Source organism: Mastigoproctus giganteus, chromosome 6 (assembly GCF_048544385.1).
Source record: "Mastigoproctus giganteus isolate SK-2022 chromosome 6, ASM4854438v1, whole genome shotgun sequence".
In the NCBI taxonomy this organism is placed as follows: Eukaryota; Metazoa; Arthropoda; class Arachnida; order Uropygi; family Thelyphonidae; genus Mastigoproctus; species Mastigoproctus giganteus.
Genome location: NC_143580.1, coordinates 194,079,899 through 194,097,778, shown reverse-complemented (window position 1 = coordinate 194,097,778; position 17,880 = coordinate 194,079,899). Strand labels below are relative to the sequence as shown.

General features: G+C 33.1%; 1 protein-coding gene across 1 annotated transcript in view; it reads left to right on the top strand.

The window, feature by feature from the left end:
• LOC150084847 (inactive tyrosine-protein kinase 7-like) overlaps nucleotides 1–17,880 on the top strand; it is a 173,464-nt gene that overhangs the window by 125,901 nt on the left and 29,683 nt on the right. The window contains exons 3-7 of the mRNA XM_090375591.1: nucleotides 1,744–2,031; nucleotides 2,575–2,722; nucleotides 6,082–6,221; nucleotides 11,758–12,054; nucleotides 15,936–16,223. Coding sequence (XP_090231717.1) covers nucleotides 1,744–2,031; nucleotides 2,575–2,722; nucleotides 6,082–6,221; nucleotides 11,758–12,054; nucleotides 15,936–16,223 — 1,161 coding nt within the window. The remainder of the gene's footprint in view (nucleotides 1–1,743; nucleotides 2,032–2,574; nucleotides 2,723–6,081; nucleotides 6,222–11,757; nucleotides 12,055–15,935; nucleotides 16,224–17,880) is intronic.

The following is a 17,880-nucleotide window of genomic DNA, read 5'->3' as shown; positions in this document are numbered from 1 at the left end:
CCAGTGAAAACCAGCCAGGTGTGAGGGGGTAAGAGGCCCTGGCATCCAGGAGGTATGTCAGGGCCTCTTACCCCCTTTTGGTGACAGCACCTTTAGTTGAGGTCTGCCATCTTTCTTGCCAGGTGTCTGTTAGATGTTCATTAAGTCTCTTCTTTTCAGTGTTTCTATTATTTGCTGGGTCAGTGGTGAAACCAGCACAGGTAACTTCTCTTCCTTTGGCTAATTGGTAAAGCAACCCATGATGAACAATCTCCAGGTCCAGTGAAAGAGATCCAGTGAGGACCTGGAGTGCATGGGTGCTGAAAATAGTAGAACTTGCTACGTCAGTAGGAGGGGAAAGTTTTTTGATAATGTGATTACTGAAGTCCTTGTCGGTAGCACAGTTGATAGAATTGCCCTCCTCCCCACACCGAGTGGAAAAGACCAGAGTTCGAATCCAGTTGATGATGGGAGGAATTTTTGTGGGTCTTTTTCACAATGTTGCTGAGTTAGTTGGGCTTGGGTGAGGATAGCATGGATTTTTCTCCAGGAAACTCTAGTTTTTCGTCCAGCAAAACATAAAATCAACTACAGAACACATGCAATTTCCTGTAACGTGGCCTTAGTCACCGATGCTCTTAAAAAAATAAAAAAAGATATGATTCCTGAGGACATTCAAGAATTACTGGTAGAAAAAGAGGCTGGCAAAGCGGATTTGGTGGAAATGGCACCGGAGGTAAAACCAAATCAATTCAGAAGATGATAGCGCAGATAAATTCTAAAATTCCAAATTTTACACTAAAAAGCATACGGGAAGACATAAAGTTAGCCGAGCAATTAGAATCTTATTTTTTGAATGCAGATTCTTGAAAGAAAGGAGCGCAAAGTTCAAAAGGGAGCTTCAAAAATGCTTAGTTCCATACAATGAAATTCACAAAGATTTATCAAGCAAAAGCAAACAAACCCAGATTACTGATTTTTTAAAGAGAGCAGAAGATACAAGAAATCTAGAATGTTTTATTTTTGTTAATGAAACAGTGTATTTCTGTTAGCTTTTGGAACGTAATTCCCCCTTTTGTACTTTTTCTTAGTCCTGTATAACACGGCTTCGCACAACACATTTTATAGGAACCCAACTACCGTGTTATACGAGAGTTATCTGTATTAGGAAGACAACTTTCTGTGGGATGTGTGATTTATAAATAAATTAAATATTGTGTATTGTAGTGTGAAATTTAAAAAAAAAACAATTTACCTTATAATAAATTGAAAATAATAATGCTAATTAGCAAATAAGCAATCAGTAAGGTTGTACTATATGTAGAATGATTCGGTTCTTTTAACATAGTCATAAAATATATATGCTTAAGTTAGAGATGTGCATATGATTGTTAATGGATTTCCTTGGGCATTTCTTTATGTATATAAAATAAATAAGTACATAATTTTCAAAATATGTGTCAGTAGAATAATAGTCTTTTAGTGTCAGCAAACACTAAAAGACTATTATTCTAGTAACACAGCAAAATTTCATCAATTGAAAATGAGTAAAACAAAACAGTCATTATCAAGATGACATGGAATCCTTTTTGTGCAAAATCCAAAAAATAAATCCTTTTTTGGTATTTAATATTGCTGATATATTGATAAAAGCATTTTTTAAGCTACTTAAATGTTGGTGTGTTTTATGCATTATTAAGTATTATTTTTTTGTTATAAAGATATTAATATGATGATACACGGTTTTCTTTTTTTTTAATTTAGGGATTGGTGATAATGCAAAAGTACAGTTGCAAAGTCCGGAAAGCGAAAGTGATTTACAAACAGGAAATGAGCTGGTTCTTCGTTGTAAGGTAGAAGGAAGTCCAGAAGTAAGATTTGAATGGTTTCATAACGGGATCAGACTATTCCGAAATGAACGGGTATCATTCCGCAACAAGAAACTTCACATTGCCAGTTTAACTGCCACGGATAATGGAATCTATTCATGTCGTGCCATCAATGAAGTTGGTTCGGTTGATAGTACTGACAATTTTGCACTTACCTTACCAAGTATGTTAGAATTTTCATCTGTATTTATTTCACTTAAGATTTTCTGAAATTTCTAAAGAATACTCTCATAATTTAATTTAATGAGTTGTTTTTATGTTCACTTATATCTGGAAGTGAATACAAGTTGCTGAAATTATTACTTACAATTAATAATTTCAACATTTCTTTAAATATAACTACTAAAGTATATATGGATTGCAGAATCAAAATTATAGGTAAATGCCAAAAAACTATTAAAAGACAAACTAAAAATGTATTTATTATATCACATTATAGTGTCAGACAATATTTTATTGACGTAGAGCTTCATTTAGCCAATCCTTATGGGTAGCACAGTGGTTATGACTTCTGTCTGTCCACACTATACGTGAAAGGTCTGCGTTATCAACATTGATAATTTTTGTGATGTCTTTGCACTTATTTTGCAATAGTATTATTGTTTAAATAACTATTAAATGTTTATTCATATAAATATTATATATTGACGCAAAGTAATGGGTTTTCAATCTGAACTCCTCTCTTCGTAAATTTATATTCTCATAGGTGAAACAGCTGCCAAAATTACTCTTTTGCCAAATGATGCCACTGTACGCAAAGGTGACACTGCCATATTTAGCTGTCTTTATGAAAATGCAGCTATTACAGAATGGTACACTCAGTCCAGTGACGTTCCTCTGACTAACACTTCTAGGTAATACTATTTTATTATTAGTATATATCAAGGGATGAATTGGTAAATGTTAACTTTTAAGTACCTAATATCATTTTTAGGACATTAAAATTTGTCATTATTTAATATTATAAGATTTGTGTGTTTTTTTTTTTTTTTTTTTTAATTATAGTAGAATGTTGGTTATCCAGAATAATTTGAAAGGCTGATTTTTTTTTTTTTTTTTTAATCAATGGTAGTATTTGGGACAAATGTTTATTACGCTACAAGAGTATTTATGTCTGGTTTTTTTTACGTTGTATATCTGCTGACATATCGTATTAGGACTAATGGGTTTTCTTCAAAACCATGAGCTTAGTTATTCACTTCCGTGAACCCAAATTTCCATGACATATGTTGTTCTCTTCATTTCATATTATATTTACTTTAGGTCCTGATTTGGTATACAGTAATATCAGCCCGACACTGTGCGATTTATTATTTTTCTGTTTTTTATGGTAAAATGTCAACAAAAAGAAACATCACTGAAATGGGCAGACAACCAAGAAGAATGTGATATAAGGAAATACGATTGAACATTATTTTAAAAAATTATTTAAAAATTTTTTCCACATAAAATTTGCAGTAAAATACCTATCTGAATATACATACATATGTAAATGTCCAAATTTTTATGTATAAGTTATTATTATTTATTTTTTAAAATTAAATAGATTAATTTTTTTTTCATGCTATTTAAAGTCTTTTTCTTTACTTTAATACATTATAACAGAATTTATTTAATTTTAACTTAGTTCGATTATCCTGAAGAGGTCAGACATTAATTATACTTTAAAAACAAAAGAATAATTGATCCAACTCATCTGAGACTTTTCTGTGCATATTTTTTGAGTATTGAACAGTCTAGAATTTTCAGCATGTGAAATTCAGAACGAGAATGATATATTTCTTTTTATGTTAATGTAATCACTTGGAATAGTATTAGTAGGAAAATGATATAAAAAAGCAAGCTTATAAAGTATAAAAAAAAAAAAACTTTCCACATCACTTGTCCATCTCTTCCAATTATTTATCTAGTTCTTCCTTGAATTTATTCAAAACACAATGATGAAGCAAAAATTCAGCATTTTTTTTGTGTATGTGCAATACAGTGCAATTTATTAAATGCATAAAATCACTTATTTTAAAATTATCAAGTGAATTATTTCAGATTAAACTATTATATTTATGAAAATTTCTCCAAGCTTGCTTAAATAGCTGAATTAATACCAGATGCATATTTATATCAACTCAGCATGTTACCTCTGTGCTTTAATTCGAAATATTTCGAGTAATAAAATTAAAATATTAATATTTCCTTTTAAGAAATGTGCACACTTTTTACATCGGCAAAGTTAATGAAATATAAAACCAGGAGCCATAACAAGTCTTTTGAAGGTCATCCTCAATTGTTCTAAAAAGTTGTCAATTAAATGTAAAATGATGTTTATTGAGAAAAGTATTTGGTTCTCATTTGCATGCTTTAATTTGTCTAGGAATTTGTCTGTTCAGTTTTACTACAAGGATTATGAAGCAAGTTCAAGTATAAATAAGCTTTCGAATTAATTCAACTTTTTTGAATTTTATGGATTTTGTAAGCTTCTCATTTTAAGTAACTTCTGATTATAACAAAATCCACTGTATGCTGTCGTCCACGACAGCATAGTAGTTTTGTCACTTGTCACTCATTTCGGGAGGATTGGGTTCGATTCTCATCCATGACTGGTGGAATTTTTAAAGTCCTCTTCAATCGGGGATGCAGTTAGTCAATCTCAGGTGGAGAGAATAGGGTTTTTTTCATGAGTTCCTCCAAGGTTTTCAGCCTGCACAACATGCAAATCTTCCTGTTAACATCTACTTTTATAGAAATAATAGATAATGCAGTGTGTGTCATTGATGCATCTAAAATTATATAACAACAAGATCACAGTATCCATGTTCAGTTTGCATTAAATTCTCAGTAAGTTGATCGACTTTCATAATTTATTTGATAAATAATTTTAATTTAATGTTCTAGAAATGTTCCCTGACAGATCTTAACATGAGGCATTTTGATTGGTTTTTTCTCATTAGTCAATTTCTGGCCATTGATATTGAGGTTCTTTTTAATTTCTTTTTTTGAGGATTTTACCATACTGGTTTTCTTCTATTACCAAAATATTTAAAAAACTGTACTCTAAACCACATGTAACATGAAGATCAAAATCAAAATAAGCATAAATAAAAAGATATTTCATAGTCCTCTAGCTATGTCAAGAAGAACACCTCCTGTGACTGAATCTAAGACAATATGGATAATATAGTGCCAGAAATTAGTTGGCTGTATTGATATGGTATGTAAAGAATACTGTTTAATTTTAGGTTCCTGATGTGGGTAGGGTTCATGAAGTAACTGCCACATTTTTTTAAATAACACATGATTATTAGTATTAGTACTGGCAAATGTTATGTTTATAGAGCATTACAGCATCAGCCAAAAAATAAAAAAATAAATAAAAAAATCTGCCCATTCCCTCCAGCATTTTATCTGGTTCTTCCTTGAAATTATTCAAACTATCCACTGGCTGAAGGCAAACTTCCATACATCTGTCCTGCAACCATCTTTCCTCAATTTGAATTTACTTATGTGTGTAGTCACAGTAAGAGTTAGAATCACATTGGCAATGAGCTACCTCAATCAGATCATCTCGCAAGTGCTTAGTCTCCAGACTCCCAGTTTGCAAAACTGAAGCCTTTCTTGGTAAGAGCACCCCTTTATTCCCCTCACCAATCTCATTGCCATCCTGTGCACCCATTCCAGCAGCTCTAGATGCTTCCTAAAATGAGGCCTTCAGACCTGTATGCAGTACTCCAAGATGTGGTCTGACCTTGCCTTATACAATCAGTTAATCATCTCCTTATCCCTGCTAGCAAAATTTCTGTATATCATTGACTATGAGCTGTCCTGGCAGCCTGTCTGCACTACTCAAAGAACTTCATATCTGACTGCACAATTACCTCTAGGTCTTTTTCATTCTCCACTACCCTGAGTGTAGTATCACAGAGTTGGCATGTTAATCTGGTATTACTGCTACCCATATTTAGTACCTTGCATTTATGATTGTTATGGTAAAAAATAACTTATATATCCTTATAGTTAATATTGGAAGAAATGTCAGTCTAACTGTATTATGATAATTTGATATTTATTCATACGAGTTTCCAGTAATATTGTTTGGAAAGGTGATATATTATTCATACTCATGTGTCATTAATCACCTTTCAAGGTCATAATTAAAATGTATTAAGCTTTATTTCCAACTCATATGCCTTTCTTACTATTTCTTATTTTTTTCTTACAGGTTTAAAGTTTTTCCCAATGGAACATTAATTGTTAGACACGTAGATAAAGACACTGAAGGTGTTTATAGATGTGTAGGAATTAGTGTTATCAGTAAAGAAGCACCACAGCAGATTTATGTAGCCCGTCTTCGTCTTGCATGTAAGTACTTATTAGAAAAATGACAATTTGTTTACAATGTCTCAAATTTCTCGTTATATAATTATCAATTGGAAGTTGACAAAAATTAACAAAAATTGTATTGGTATAAAAATTTTTCACAAAAATTGTATCATTAAAATAAATCAATGTTTAATCAAAACTAGATGGAACAAAATATTCAATTTCAAAGGGTGTGTCAGATCATATTGTGGTTGTTGCCAAATGGAAGCAGTAATCTTAGTAAAGAATATTATGATGGTAGCCAATACATATGTCTTTTTGAATGCTGATTAACCTATTAGCTGTTAACACTGGTAACAGCTAACCAGTTAATCACACCAAAACATAAAATCTTAAATATTTATCTGAATTACATCAGTGTGAATTTTATTTATTTGACTATGATAAAAAAGAAGGAAAACCCCAAACATGAGAGGTATTGGAACCTATAGTACTTAGTACCATGCATGAGTTGGAGGTTGAGAAGACAAAAGAAGATATTTGTTGACATTAGAATTGAACTTCTGTAGACAGTAATTTTCAGGAAATACGTATGAAGGAAGGTTGTTCCAGAAAACAGCAGTTGAATGAATAAATGAGGAAGATGAAAATTTGGTTCTCTGAGTTTGAAGTTGGACAGTAAATGGATGTTGGCTGGTGGTGGCACATGTTCGGACTGTGTTGAAAGAGATAGCAGGAATTATAGAAGAACAGTGCCCATGGAAGTGTCTGTAGAAAAGGCATGCAGCAGAAACAGTACGTCTATGAGACGGAGAGTGAAGAGACTCTGTTAAAGATGAGTCATTAATAAACCTAACTGCCCTCTTCTGAATGGAATCTAGAAGCCTGAGAGAGGTTTTGAGGCACTGCCTCAGATGTGGGAACAATATTCTATGGTAGGGTTGATTTGCGATTTGTACAGAGTGAACAGCTGTTTGGAAGAAAAGTAATGTCAGGAGCAAAAAAGAAAACCAAGTTTTTTAAATGCAGAGGAAGCAATATTTGTAATGTGTTTGTGCCAAGAGAGATTAGAAGTCAGAGCAATCCCCAAAAGAGATATATCAACTTGCCAAGAAATCAGAGTGTCACCAAAGATAAGCATAGGAGCAGAAGAATCCTTTTTGTGAGATATAAGACAGGACTGAGTTTTAGAAGGATTTAAATCAACTAAGTTATCTTTGCCCCACTGGAGATCAGAATTTAAGGAATTGGTAGTGGATATTCGAGAAGTTGAAGCTGATTGAGCAGGGCAAGGTTTCTCAAACTGGAAAATGGAATGCAATGTGCTATCATCAGCAAAACTATGGATAGGATTTCCAGTCAATGGAAGAAGATTGTTAATATACAACAAGAGGAAAAGAGTGGGGGACACCAGCATTAGTGGAGAAGTTAGAAGACAGAGAGCCATCTACCATCACCCTTAGTGAGCGATCAGAGAGAAAACTGGATAACCAATTACAAAAAACAGTTGGCAAACCATAAGATGGAAGCTTGTTTAGAAGACCGTTATGCCAAACACGATCGAAAGCCTTTGAGATGTCAAGAGCAACTGCTTGTGTTTCACCGAACTGTTCCATTGAATTTGTCCATAAATGGGTAACATAAGCCAGAATATCACCAGTGGATCGACACTGACGAAATCCATACTGGCGATCGTTGATCAGACGGAAGGTTTCTAGGTAGTTTAAGAGTTGGCGGTTAATTGATTTCTCCATTACTTTAGAAAGAGTAGAAGTAATTGCAATGGGACGATAATTGGATGGGAGGGATTTGTCACCCTTTTTAGGAACTGGCTGGATATGAGCAACTTTCCAAGCAGAAGGAAAAACACTTTTAGAATAAGAAAGTGAAAAAGGTGGCAAAGAACAGGAGTAAGTTCAGCAGCACAGGTTTTGAGAACAAGTGGAGAAATACCATCAGGACCTGGAGCTTTCTTAGCATCAAGATTTGTCAAAATCCTTCTGACATATTTTTGACGGAAGACCACAGTAGGCATTGAATGGTTGAAAGGTGTTTTACCAAGATCATTAACACTTGAGTTGGAAGAAAAATGGGATGCTAGCAAGTCAGCTTTATCCTTGGCTGAAGTGACAATAGAACCATCTAGTTTTGACAGAGGTGGGAGCAGAGATGGACAAAAGTTGCAGCCAATAGGCAAGAGACCAGAATGCTTAGCTACCATTAGGGTAAGAAGCAAGTTTTCTACTCTTAGCCTGTTCAAAATCTAGTTTGGACTAATTAATAACTGCTTTACAATTGTTGTGAGCTTTGGTGTAGGCAGAAAACGAAACTGAAGAATTGGAAACGAGCCAATTACGATATGCAACATTCTTCTCTTGAACAGCCTTAGCACATTTATTGGAAAACCAAGGTTTAGATAAAGGATGAGATTTTAAAGTGGAGTGTGGGATAAAGGATTACATTACTTCAAGAATAACTTCACTGACACGATCTGAGCAAACGTTGACATCAGAAGTTTTGAAAGAGTAATCCGACCAAGGAAAAGAAGAAAAGAAATCTAGCACTGATTCATGTTTAAAATTCACCAGTGTTTGCTGGTGGATTTGAATTTGCTGTACCAGCTGGAGGGTTAAACATATTTTCATACATTTCTGTTAGTTTTTTTCCTGAATCCACATTATATAAATGCATCAAAACAATGAACTTGGTTTTACTGCTCATCCATAAATGCAACTCAGTTGTCTCAGACAGGCAGCTGCATTTAAATTTACTTCACTCATTGTGCATGATCTCTTTTCAAGTGTAATAATAATTGATAAATTATTATTACATTTGAATTCGTTTAATTCAGCATTCCATGGTCTGATAATTCTCGTGGTTTGAAAAGAGTCCCAAGCTGATCTAGGTGGTGTACTCGCCAAGTAATCTTTGTTTAAAAATTTCTGTCAATGGACAGCTTCTTATACAATGATGAAAGTTTATTTAACCTTAATCCTATACAAGAGGCTATTAAACAGCTGTAGTAATGGTAGTGCAATAAGGAATTGACACAATGCAATATTATGAGTAATGCAGTGAAAAAAAAAACAGAAAAGTGTAATTTAAAAAAAAAAACTCGATGCAGGTACATTAGTAAAGTGCTTGTGCGAAATTTGCAGAATTGATTCTCAACAGTTTCAGGATTGATTTGGTAAATCCAGCAAAACAGAGGAGAAATAAAAACCTGATAAAAGTGCTATGCTTGTAGTGGCACAAGGAATGGAACAGAAAGCAGAATAACAACAAAGCAAAAGAAGGTAAAGATTTGTATTGTGCACTCACACGGTAGATTACACTGAAATTACTCAGTATTTCAAATGCTGATAAAGTATTGTACAGCGTTTTTTTTTTTTTTTTTTTTTTAATATATTAATTGTTTATATGCATTGTATGACCAAAAGTTTTCACACTCCTCCATCCACAAATAATATTTTCTTGTGCCAGAAGTCCAATGCAGGTATTTCAGCTCAGTGTTACCAATATAAATCTCATGGGTATGCCTGTACAGCAGTATATTAGAAGCAGTATTGGTTGTGGTCAGCGTGGAATAGTAGTTGGAAGAGACATCACTAACCTTTCTATGCATCTGCAACTCATTTGAACCTGCCAAACTGCACTGTGGAAGATATTATTCAAAGATGAGAGACCATAAGTGATGCCTCAACACAGCCATGTGATCCATGGTTGGAGTGTTCTACTTATAATTTAGTAATTAATTGAAATAAATCTGATTGGAATCAACTGAATGCTAATATATACATTGCATTTGCCAAAAGATAAAGTTTAGTTTAATGAACCATTCAAGGATAATTATTAGTATTGGTACTGCCTCTTTTGATAAATAAAAATTAGGAGTTCATTTTATCATCTCATTGATGATAAAAGATGCAATTAAAAGGCATCAAGAAGGATATCTAACTGCAAAAAAACACATCATTGAACAATTATGGAAGGCCTATGACATTGAGAAGGGAAATTGTGGCCTTTCAGTAAATGATGATCTGACTAATGATTATAATCATCCCCTATTCTAACTTTATATATCTGACTGAATTCTTCTTTTTATGCGTTTGCTGCACAAATACAGTAAAATCTGGCACATATATAAAAAAAAAAAAAAATCAATATTTTACAATCGGGATATACTGAAGAAGTAATCTGGCACCCATATCTAGAATTGCATTTGTCTTTTTAAGAATCCATGCAAAACAAGAGTGACATGTTTCTTTTTTTTTAAATTTTTTTTTATAAGATGCTCTACATTGTCCTTTAATCTCTTTTTATGGCCAGCAGAATTTAAAAAAAAAAAAACTTAGATAATGTAATGGTCTTAATTCTCACAACAGAACAAACTTGTCTTTGCAACAAGTTGCCCTGGTATTACACTACTTTCAAATGGATAGCTTGATATTTGTTAAAGGATGAGTCTGCTATGATAACCTGTTTCAGGATTAACTGGGCCCTCATCATATGCCAGGTGGTCTCCAGTAACAACATACAGACAAAACAACTAAAAATAAGGTGTTTTGATGAGAGTTGCCATGCGGTTTCAAAATCCGTTTTCAAAGTTATAATATAGCTAAAACTATCTGTTGAAAGTAGTGTAATATTTAGGCAACTCTGTTCTGCTGTGAGAATTAAAACCATTATATTATCCATGCAGTTTAAATCCTTCTGCCTGCAAAAATAGATGAAAGAAGAAAATAGTCATAAATGTTTACAGATGCAATTAAGTGTTTGTGTTTAATATTTATTGAAATGGGATCTTCTCAACTACTAGGTATATCTCCTTAAAATTTGGCACCTCTCAATTCCTGAGGATGCCAGATTTTAAAATTTACTCTGTTATCCTTTTGAGCTGTCCTTCTTAATTTGTGATATGCTCAAAAAAAAAAAACATTTGCATTTTACATGGTACAAAAAGTAATACAAGCATATGTTTATTCTGTGATTACACTAAGGTCCTGCTTAACAGCATTCCACTAAAACAGCGGTTTTCAATTATATCCATGTTCACTATTCTGCTTTTTCGGCATGATGTGCTCAGCAACCCAGTCGGAGAAGGGCGCCGTTTTATTGTCTGTTTACAGCGTATGATAACCACACTGGACCAGCGTGGCAGATTATGGTCCATTTCCCTCAGCATGAATTGTTGAGGAGGCTTCCATCCTGCAGTGGGTTGATAATGGCTACACTTTACAGTATATGATAGCATAGCGTAAACATGTTATTAGACTTTTATATGCATTCGCAAGTGAAAAAAGGGCTATGTTTCACTTTTTGGTGGTGGTCTGGAACCTAACCTACCATATAAGTGGGCCCCACTGTACCTTTTAAAGTTCCAAAATTATAGAAATGTTTAAAAAAATTAATAAATCAAAAGACATAAGGGGGACAGTTCTGTTTAAAGGTATTTACGATAATGATTCTTAACGTATAAAACAAAGTTATTTCTTCTTATACAATTGTTTAATAATTTATATCACACTAACAAAAAAAAAACAGTAATTTATTAAAATATTTTATTGATTTATAGATTTAAAAGAATTTGAAGAAGATTCCTTTGAGCCTCGTCTTGTACCTAATGAGTTAACTGTGATACCACGAAATAGTCCATTTGAAGTTACTTGTGTTAGGCCCGAAGGGCATCCCATTCCTCGATTATGGTGGGAGGATCCAGGAGGTCATGTGATCAGTGATAGCGGCCACATCCGAGTGGATGATACAAGACTCATTATTGATGGCGTGAAAAAGGATGATACAGGAAATTATACATGTGTAGCAGAAAATCTATCAGGACAAGAGAGGAATAGTGTATACCTTTATGTATCAAGTAAGTAATTGATTTGAAATGTTGCTAATTACTGATAGAGTTACCTGTTTAAAGTCTAAAATAGTAATAAATGGTATATTGATACTGCCATCTTTTGCCTGAACCATAGCTATGATGCAGGCAAAGACTGCACCATAGCTATACAGAAAGAAAGTTTAAATATTTTCCCTCGTGCAAATTTGGCCACAGCACGCTTATTGTCATGATTGAGATTAGGCCCTTGTGCTAAAGATTCAGAAGAGAAACAAATATGGCTAATAAAATCACTTTACAAGTATTAGCTCATGTGCAACTTGCATGGTAATACTCAAAATGCAGCACAGATGCCATTAATAGTTGCACAAGTTGCTAGAATCATTCACACAGATGACTTTCATTATAAGCACACTTTACTTATTACTGGATTAAAGTTGCTGAGGGAAGTTGAAAAAAAAAAATCCTTTGGATTTCTGTGTGCAAAGGGCACTAGGTGCTTCTGTAGCCAGGTGGGAAGGAGCAGCAGTACGTAGCACACGCTTCTTGATTAGACCGGGGTTCGAGCCCGTCACCACCAAATACGGAAAGGTCAGGGAATGACCACCGCATACCGGAGCAATATGGCCTTAGTTGCTAATGCTCCTTAAAAAAAAAAAAAAAAAAAAACAAGCAAAGGGCACTGAAAGATCAATCACTTGATGCTGCTTCTGCTACTTTTTTTTTTTTTTTTTTTTGATTTGGTAGTTGTTGGCGCATCGGCTTCTGTGGCCATATTGCACCTCCCAAGGTTTTTGCAGTACTTTGATCCAAGCCTGCGGCGGGAATTGAACCCGCGACCTTTGGGTTGCCGGGCAGGTACTTTACCCACTCGGCTCTTCTGCTACTGTGTTGTTTCTGTTGGGTACTAGGTGTATCAGTGACCTAGAATATATTGCACCATGCGTATCATGTCTACTACTATGTGTTTTTCAAGCCAATTTCCGTGTTGTGCGAGCTGAAAAACCTGTCATAACTCACAGAGAACCCTACTCCCTCCACCAATGTTTGACTAACTACAGCCCAATTAAAGAAGCCTTCAGAAATTCCCGCCAGTCTACCACAGCACTTGAATCCAAATGAGCAACAAATGGTGAAATCACTTTAGTGTCATGGAGGATATTCATTTGCTGAAACCGTGCCTTGCTTCTCTCATGCTGCTTAACTTCAGGATTGCTTGTTGGTCTCCTTGGATAAAATGTTCCTGACAGACATTTTTGAATTTTTTTTATTTCTTAGGTGAAGATGGTCCTGAGCCACACTATGTCAACACTTCTCTGTGAATGTATAGATACCGTACCCAGAAAAGACAATCAATGTTTGCATAACATGACTGCGTTAAGTGATTCTCCAGTGTGAGGATGGAATCCAGATTCCATCCTCACACTGGAGAAAAACTACGACTGCAGCTGCACCATTTATTACGGTAAATGGTGCCTGTCTCTCACATGCTCTTTGCACCATGTGAGGGATGCATACACCATGAACGTACTCTTAAGAATCTTCATTATGAAACATATCTAAAACTAGGCTTGCATAGTTAGAGAGAGACCGGAAATATCAGATGCAGGAGCATGGCAGCTATTTGCTACTGACACTGGTAATGTTGGGATACATAATCAGGAAAAATTTAATCAGGAGGAGTAAGCTGTGACTTCTAATAGATGCTAAATACAGTCATGATTACCTGCATTAACTAACCAATTATCTATTTTATACTGAAATTACTACTGTTTTATAATATTTTTAAAAATTACTAGATAATTTACTCTATTTTCTTCACTTCATCAACAATGAAGTGGTCATCAGTACAACTGTTAGTCTGTACGACCTAACCTTATATATAAGGTTCTGTCTATTGAAGATTCAAGCCTTTTTTAAATTTGAAAAGCATAGATTACTTGGTTTTCAGTTTATGATCTAAGAAATCAACAGTGATCAATTAATACCAAAAAAAGATAACAAATAATAAATCAGTAATTCCAACCTATTTTCTTTTATATAGACATCTTTATTTGGTACATGAACATACAAAGTTAACCAGTATTACAGTTGACTATGTGAGAATGTCCTTCTTACTGTGGTTGCTTAACGTACAACTTAAATGAATGATATTAAATTGCATGAGATTTTGTTTGGGTTATTCTAAGTAAACACTGAACAGATAAAGCATCATATGCTACATTTGTAAATTGTGTGTAATCTAAGTACTTTACATGTATAGAAGAAAAAACTCCATGTCTCATCATGTGCAGTGAACTTTTTTCCTCACAATAACCTGGTCATTTCTTGAGTAAAAAAAAGCGTTTGTGGAGAATTCCTTGCCTTTTTAAAAGACCTGAACTTATTTACTTATAAGGATCTAGTTTCTGTGATTAGAGGTTAAACAAGCAAAATAATAATAAAAAAAAAAAGTTATTATTATTTGTAACAGGAGCCAAAGTAAGTTGTGATGTGTGTGTGTGTGTGTGTGTATATATATATATATATATATATATATATATTTGAATAACATTTAAAATAGTTAGAAACTGAATCTTTCATGATAAAAATAATAAAATAAAAAGGTACAGCAAACATCAGAGGCAGCAAAAAGCATATTCCTCTACATGATGCTTGAAATATAACCATACAAATAAATTAGAATGAGAGTTAAAAATAAAAAAAAAAATAAAATAATGCCAGCAGTATGGCAAGATAAGAGCAAAAATAGTCAAAATTAAACTTAAAAATCAAACCAAACAGGGAGGGAAGAGAGAGGTAACAAGAGTAATAATATTGCAGCAGAAAATCTCTAAGATAATTTAGAACATCTAATTATAAGAATAATAATTCATTAAATTTGAAAGCATTAAAATAGAAATGTAACAGCGCCCCTCTGATGGGCACCAGGTCCAAATTTATGTGAAATATTACCAACAGAGATCTAGACCACTACAGTAAAATAAGACAAAAATAAACCAAAAATAGACTGACCATTACGCCCCATCTCAACAGAGGACCACAAGGCCAATAATGGTCAGGGAATCGCTGCATTTTGATTGCTAGACAAATCACCGCAAAGGCGAGTCGATCGAAAGATCAGTCTGCCATCCAGTCCCCAGATCAAACCGCCAATGCAGAGGGCCTGAATAGCAGTAGTCCTGATGCAGCGAAAATTAAAAATAGAACAGATACGAGCACTCCAGTGCAAAGCCACACTGCTGACAAAAGTAATCTTAACCAGTTTATATATATATGAAAAATGAACTATGGTCTGTAATGTTTATTTGTCTAGCAATCGAAATGCAGCGATTCCCTGACCATTATTGGCCTTGTGGTCCTCTGTTGAGATGGGGCGTAATGGTCAGTCTATTTTTGGTTTATTTTTGTCTTATTTTACTGTAGTGGTCTAGATCTCTGTTGGTAATATTTCACATAAATTTGAACCTGGTGCCTGTCAGAGGGGGCGCCGTTAAATTTCTATTTTAATTAGCTTTCAAAATTTAATGAATTATTATTCTTATAATTAGATGTTTTAAATTATCTTAGAGATTTTCTGCTGCAATATTATTACTCTTGTTACCCCTCTCTACCCTCCGTGTTTAGTTTGATTTTTAAGTTTAATTTAGACTATTTTCGCTCTTGTCTTGCCATACTGCTGGCATTATTTTATTTTTAACTCTCATTCTAATTCATTTGTATGGTTATATATAATGTTCTTGTATTTCAAATACTGACGGAAAGCATACCATAATTTTAAAGATTAAGGTAAATAACAAGAATATGTACAGTTACATAAAAACATTTCTGTAATGTTTATTTACTAAAATATAAGCAAAGCTTGAATTTATTTGCATTTGAGATGTTAATTAATTTTATTATTTTAGCACCTCCTGCAATAACTCTCCAGCCAGTGAGTGTTTTAGTGGATGAAGGTGAAGTTGCAAGTCTGACATGTGACTATAACGGTTCACCCTTTCCTGTAACATCAGTAAAATGGCTGAAAAATGAAAAATATGTGAAAGAAACGGGAACACATTTTCTTGTGCACCAACACAACGGAACCTTAATAGTAAAGAACGTGATGCTTTCTGATTCTGGAGAATATATGTGCGAAATTACAACTACTGGATTTGCTGCTGTGCGTTCAGAAAGAGCTTCTTTGATTGTTAAAGGTAAGCATACTTAAAATATTTTTCCGCATATAAAGCTAACACAAAGCAAGTTTAAATTATTGGTAAAGTGTCTTCATTGTTTCTAAACATATGTTCACTGAAAGCAGGATCAAAAGGATATTTATTATTACTGGTATTTGTTGACCTAGCTATTTTTCTGAAAAATATAACAAAGAAAGAAAGGTAGATTTTGCCAATGAAAGTTTTTTTGTACACCAGGTGAAACAGGGTCCATAAAACTAAACTCAGTTTTCATATCCTACCTTTTAGCTTACTTATCATGAAATAAATTAAATGGAAAAAAAAATACAATAAGCACTCTGAAAACAAATGTTATCACTACCAAAGAATTATAAAAGTATTAAAATAAAATTTTAATACTGTTACATTTTAATTTTAAAACAATTACATTTTTAATTTAAAAAATAAAATAAAATACACATTAAGTAGTTTGGAGCAATTTGCCCCTTTATCAACTTCGAAAGTTGATAAAGGGGCATATCACGATGAAAGCTACTTATGTATATTTTATTTTTGTTCTTATTGCTTTTAGTACTTTTATCACTTTTAGCATTTATCTGTATATATTTTATTGCTATTCTTAATAAGTTTTTGTACATTATTTTATTGTAATACTTTTACGTTTCTTTAGTAGCGACAAGATTTATTTTCATTATACTTATTCTCAACACACGGGGCCTTTTTGCTAATAAACATTATTAACAAATAACAGATTTACTACGTACTAATTTTCATATAAATTTTTATAATTTATTTATAAAAATAAACATTTTTGAATATTTATTTATTCCTTTATAAAATGCTTCTGTAATATTACTAATAAAACATTTCTAATTGTTCCCAAATGCTTCTTTTTCTCCTAAGACAAGCCCTAGGAACAGTTTCTGTTTTGTCACTAAATTCAACACTCCTTTTGTCATTTATTTTGACCTATGTCTTGAACAATAGCTTTTCAGATAGTCAAAATAGTTTGGTTACATCTAGATTACATTTTTTGTTATAGTAATCCATTTCTTCTGGGTGGGCTGCAGAATGTGTTACTAGCTTGTTATTTTTAATAAAACTTCCAAGCTTGCTTATGTTAACATCAGTATTGTCAATTATAGAATTGTGAGACATTGGGAATTTTCACTGTAAGCAAATTGAAGGCTGCCTGTTTTTTTAATAAAATAGAGAGAAGAGGGACTTATATCTGAGCATTTAGAGAACTTTAGTAAGATAAAGTGTCTGAAATTACCTAAAAAATTCAATACATTATACATGAAAAACATTAATTAGCCTTATGGCTTTTGATAAGTTACTGGCATTGCACACAGCAAAATGCTTTTGGATCATTTTTAATTTTGATAAATAGCTTTTATGAATGCTTTTAAATAATTTCTAAATTATTTTGGAGTTAAATTTGTGTTTCTAAACAAATTCTGTGAAAGGCTGGCTCAAAATAATATAATTTTTTTTTTTATTGGTATTTGTTCACCTTACTATTTTTTGTAAGTTAAATACAAATAACATTTGAACATTGCACTAGCATATCATAACGTATTACTCTGGTAGTAATTTAATTTTCAGGTTTAGTGCTTGTAGGACTAAAAATTTATTTTTATTATTATTTTTTTAACTGAAATTATGCCTAGAA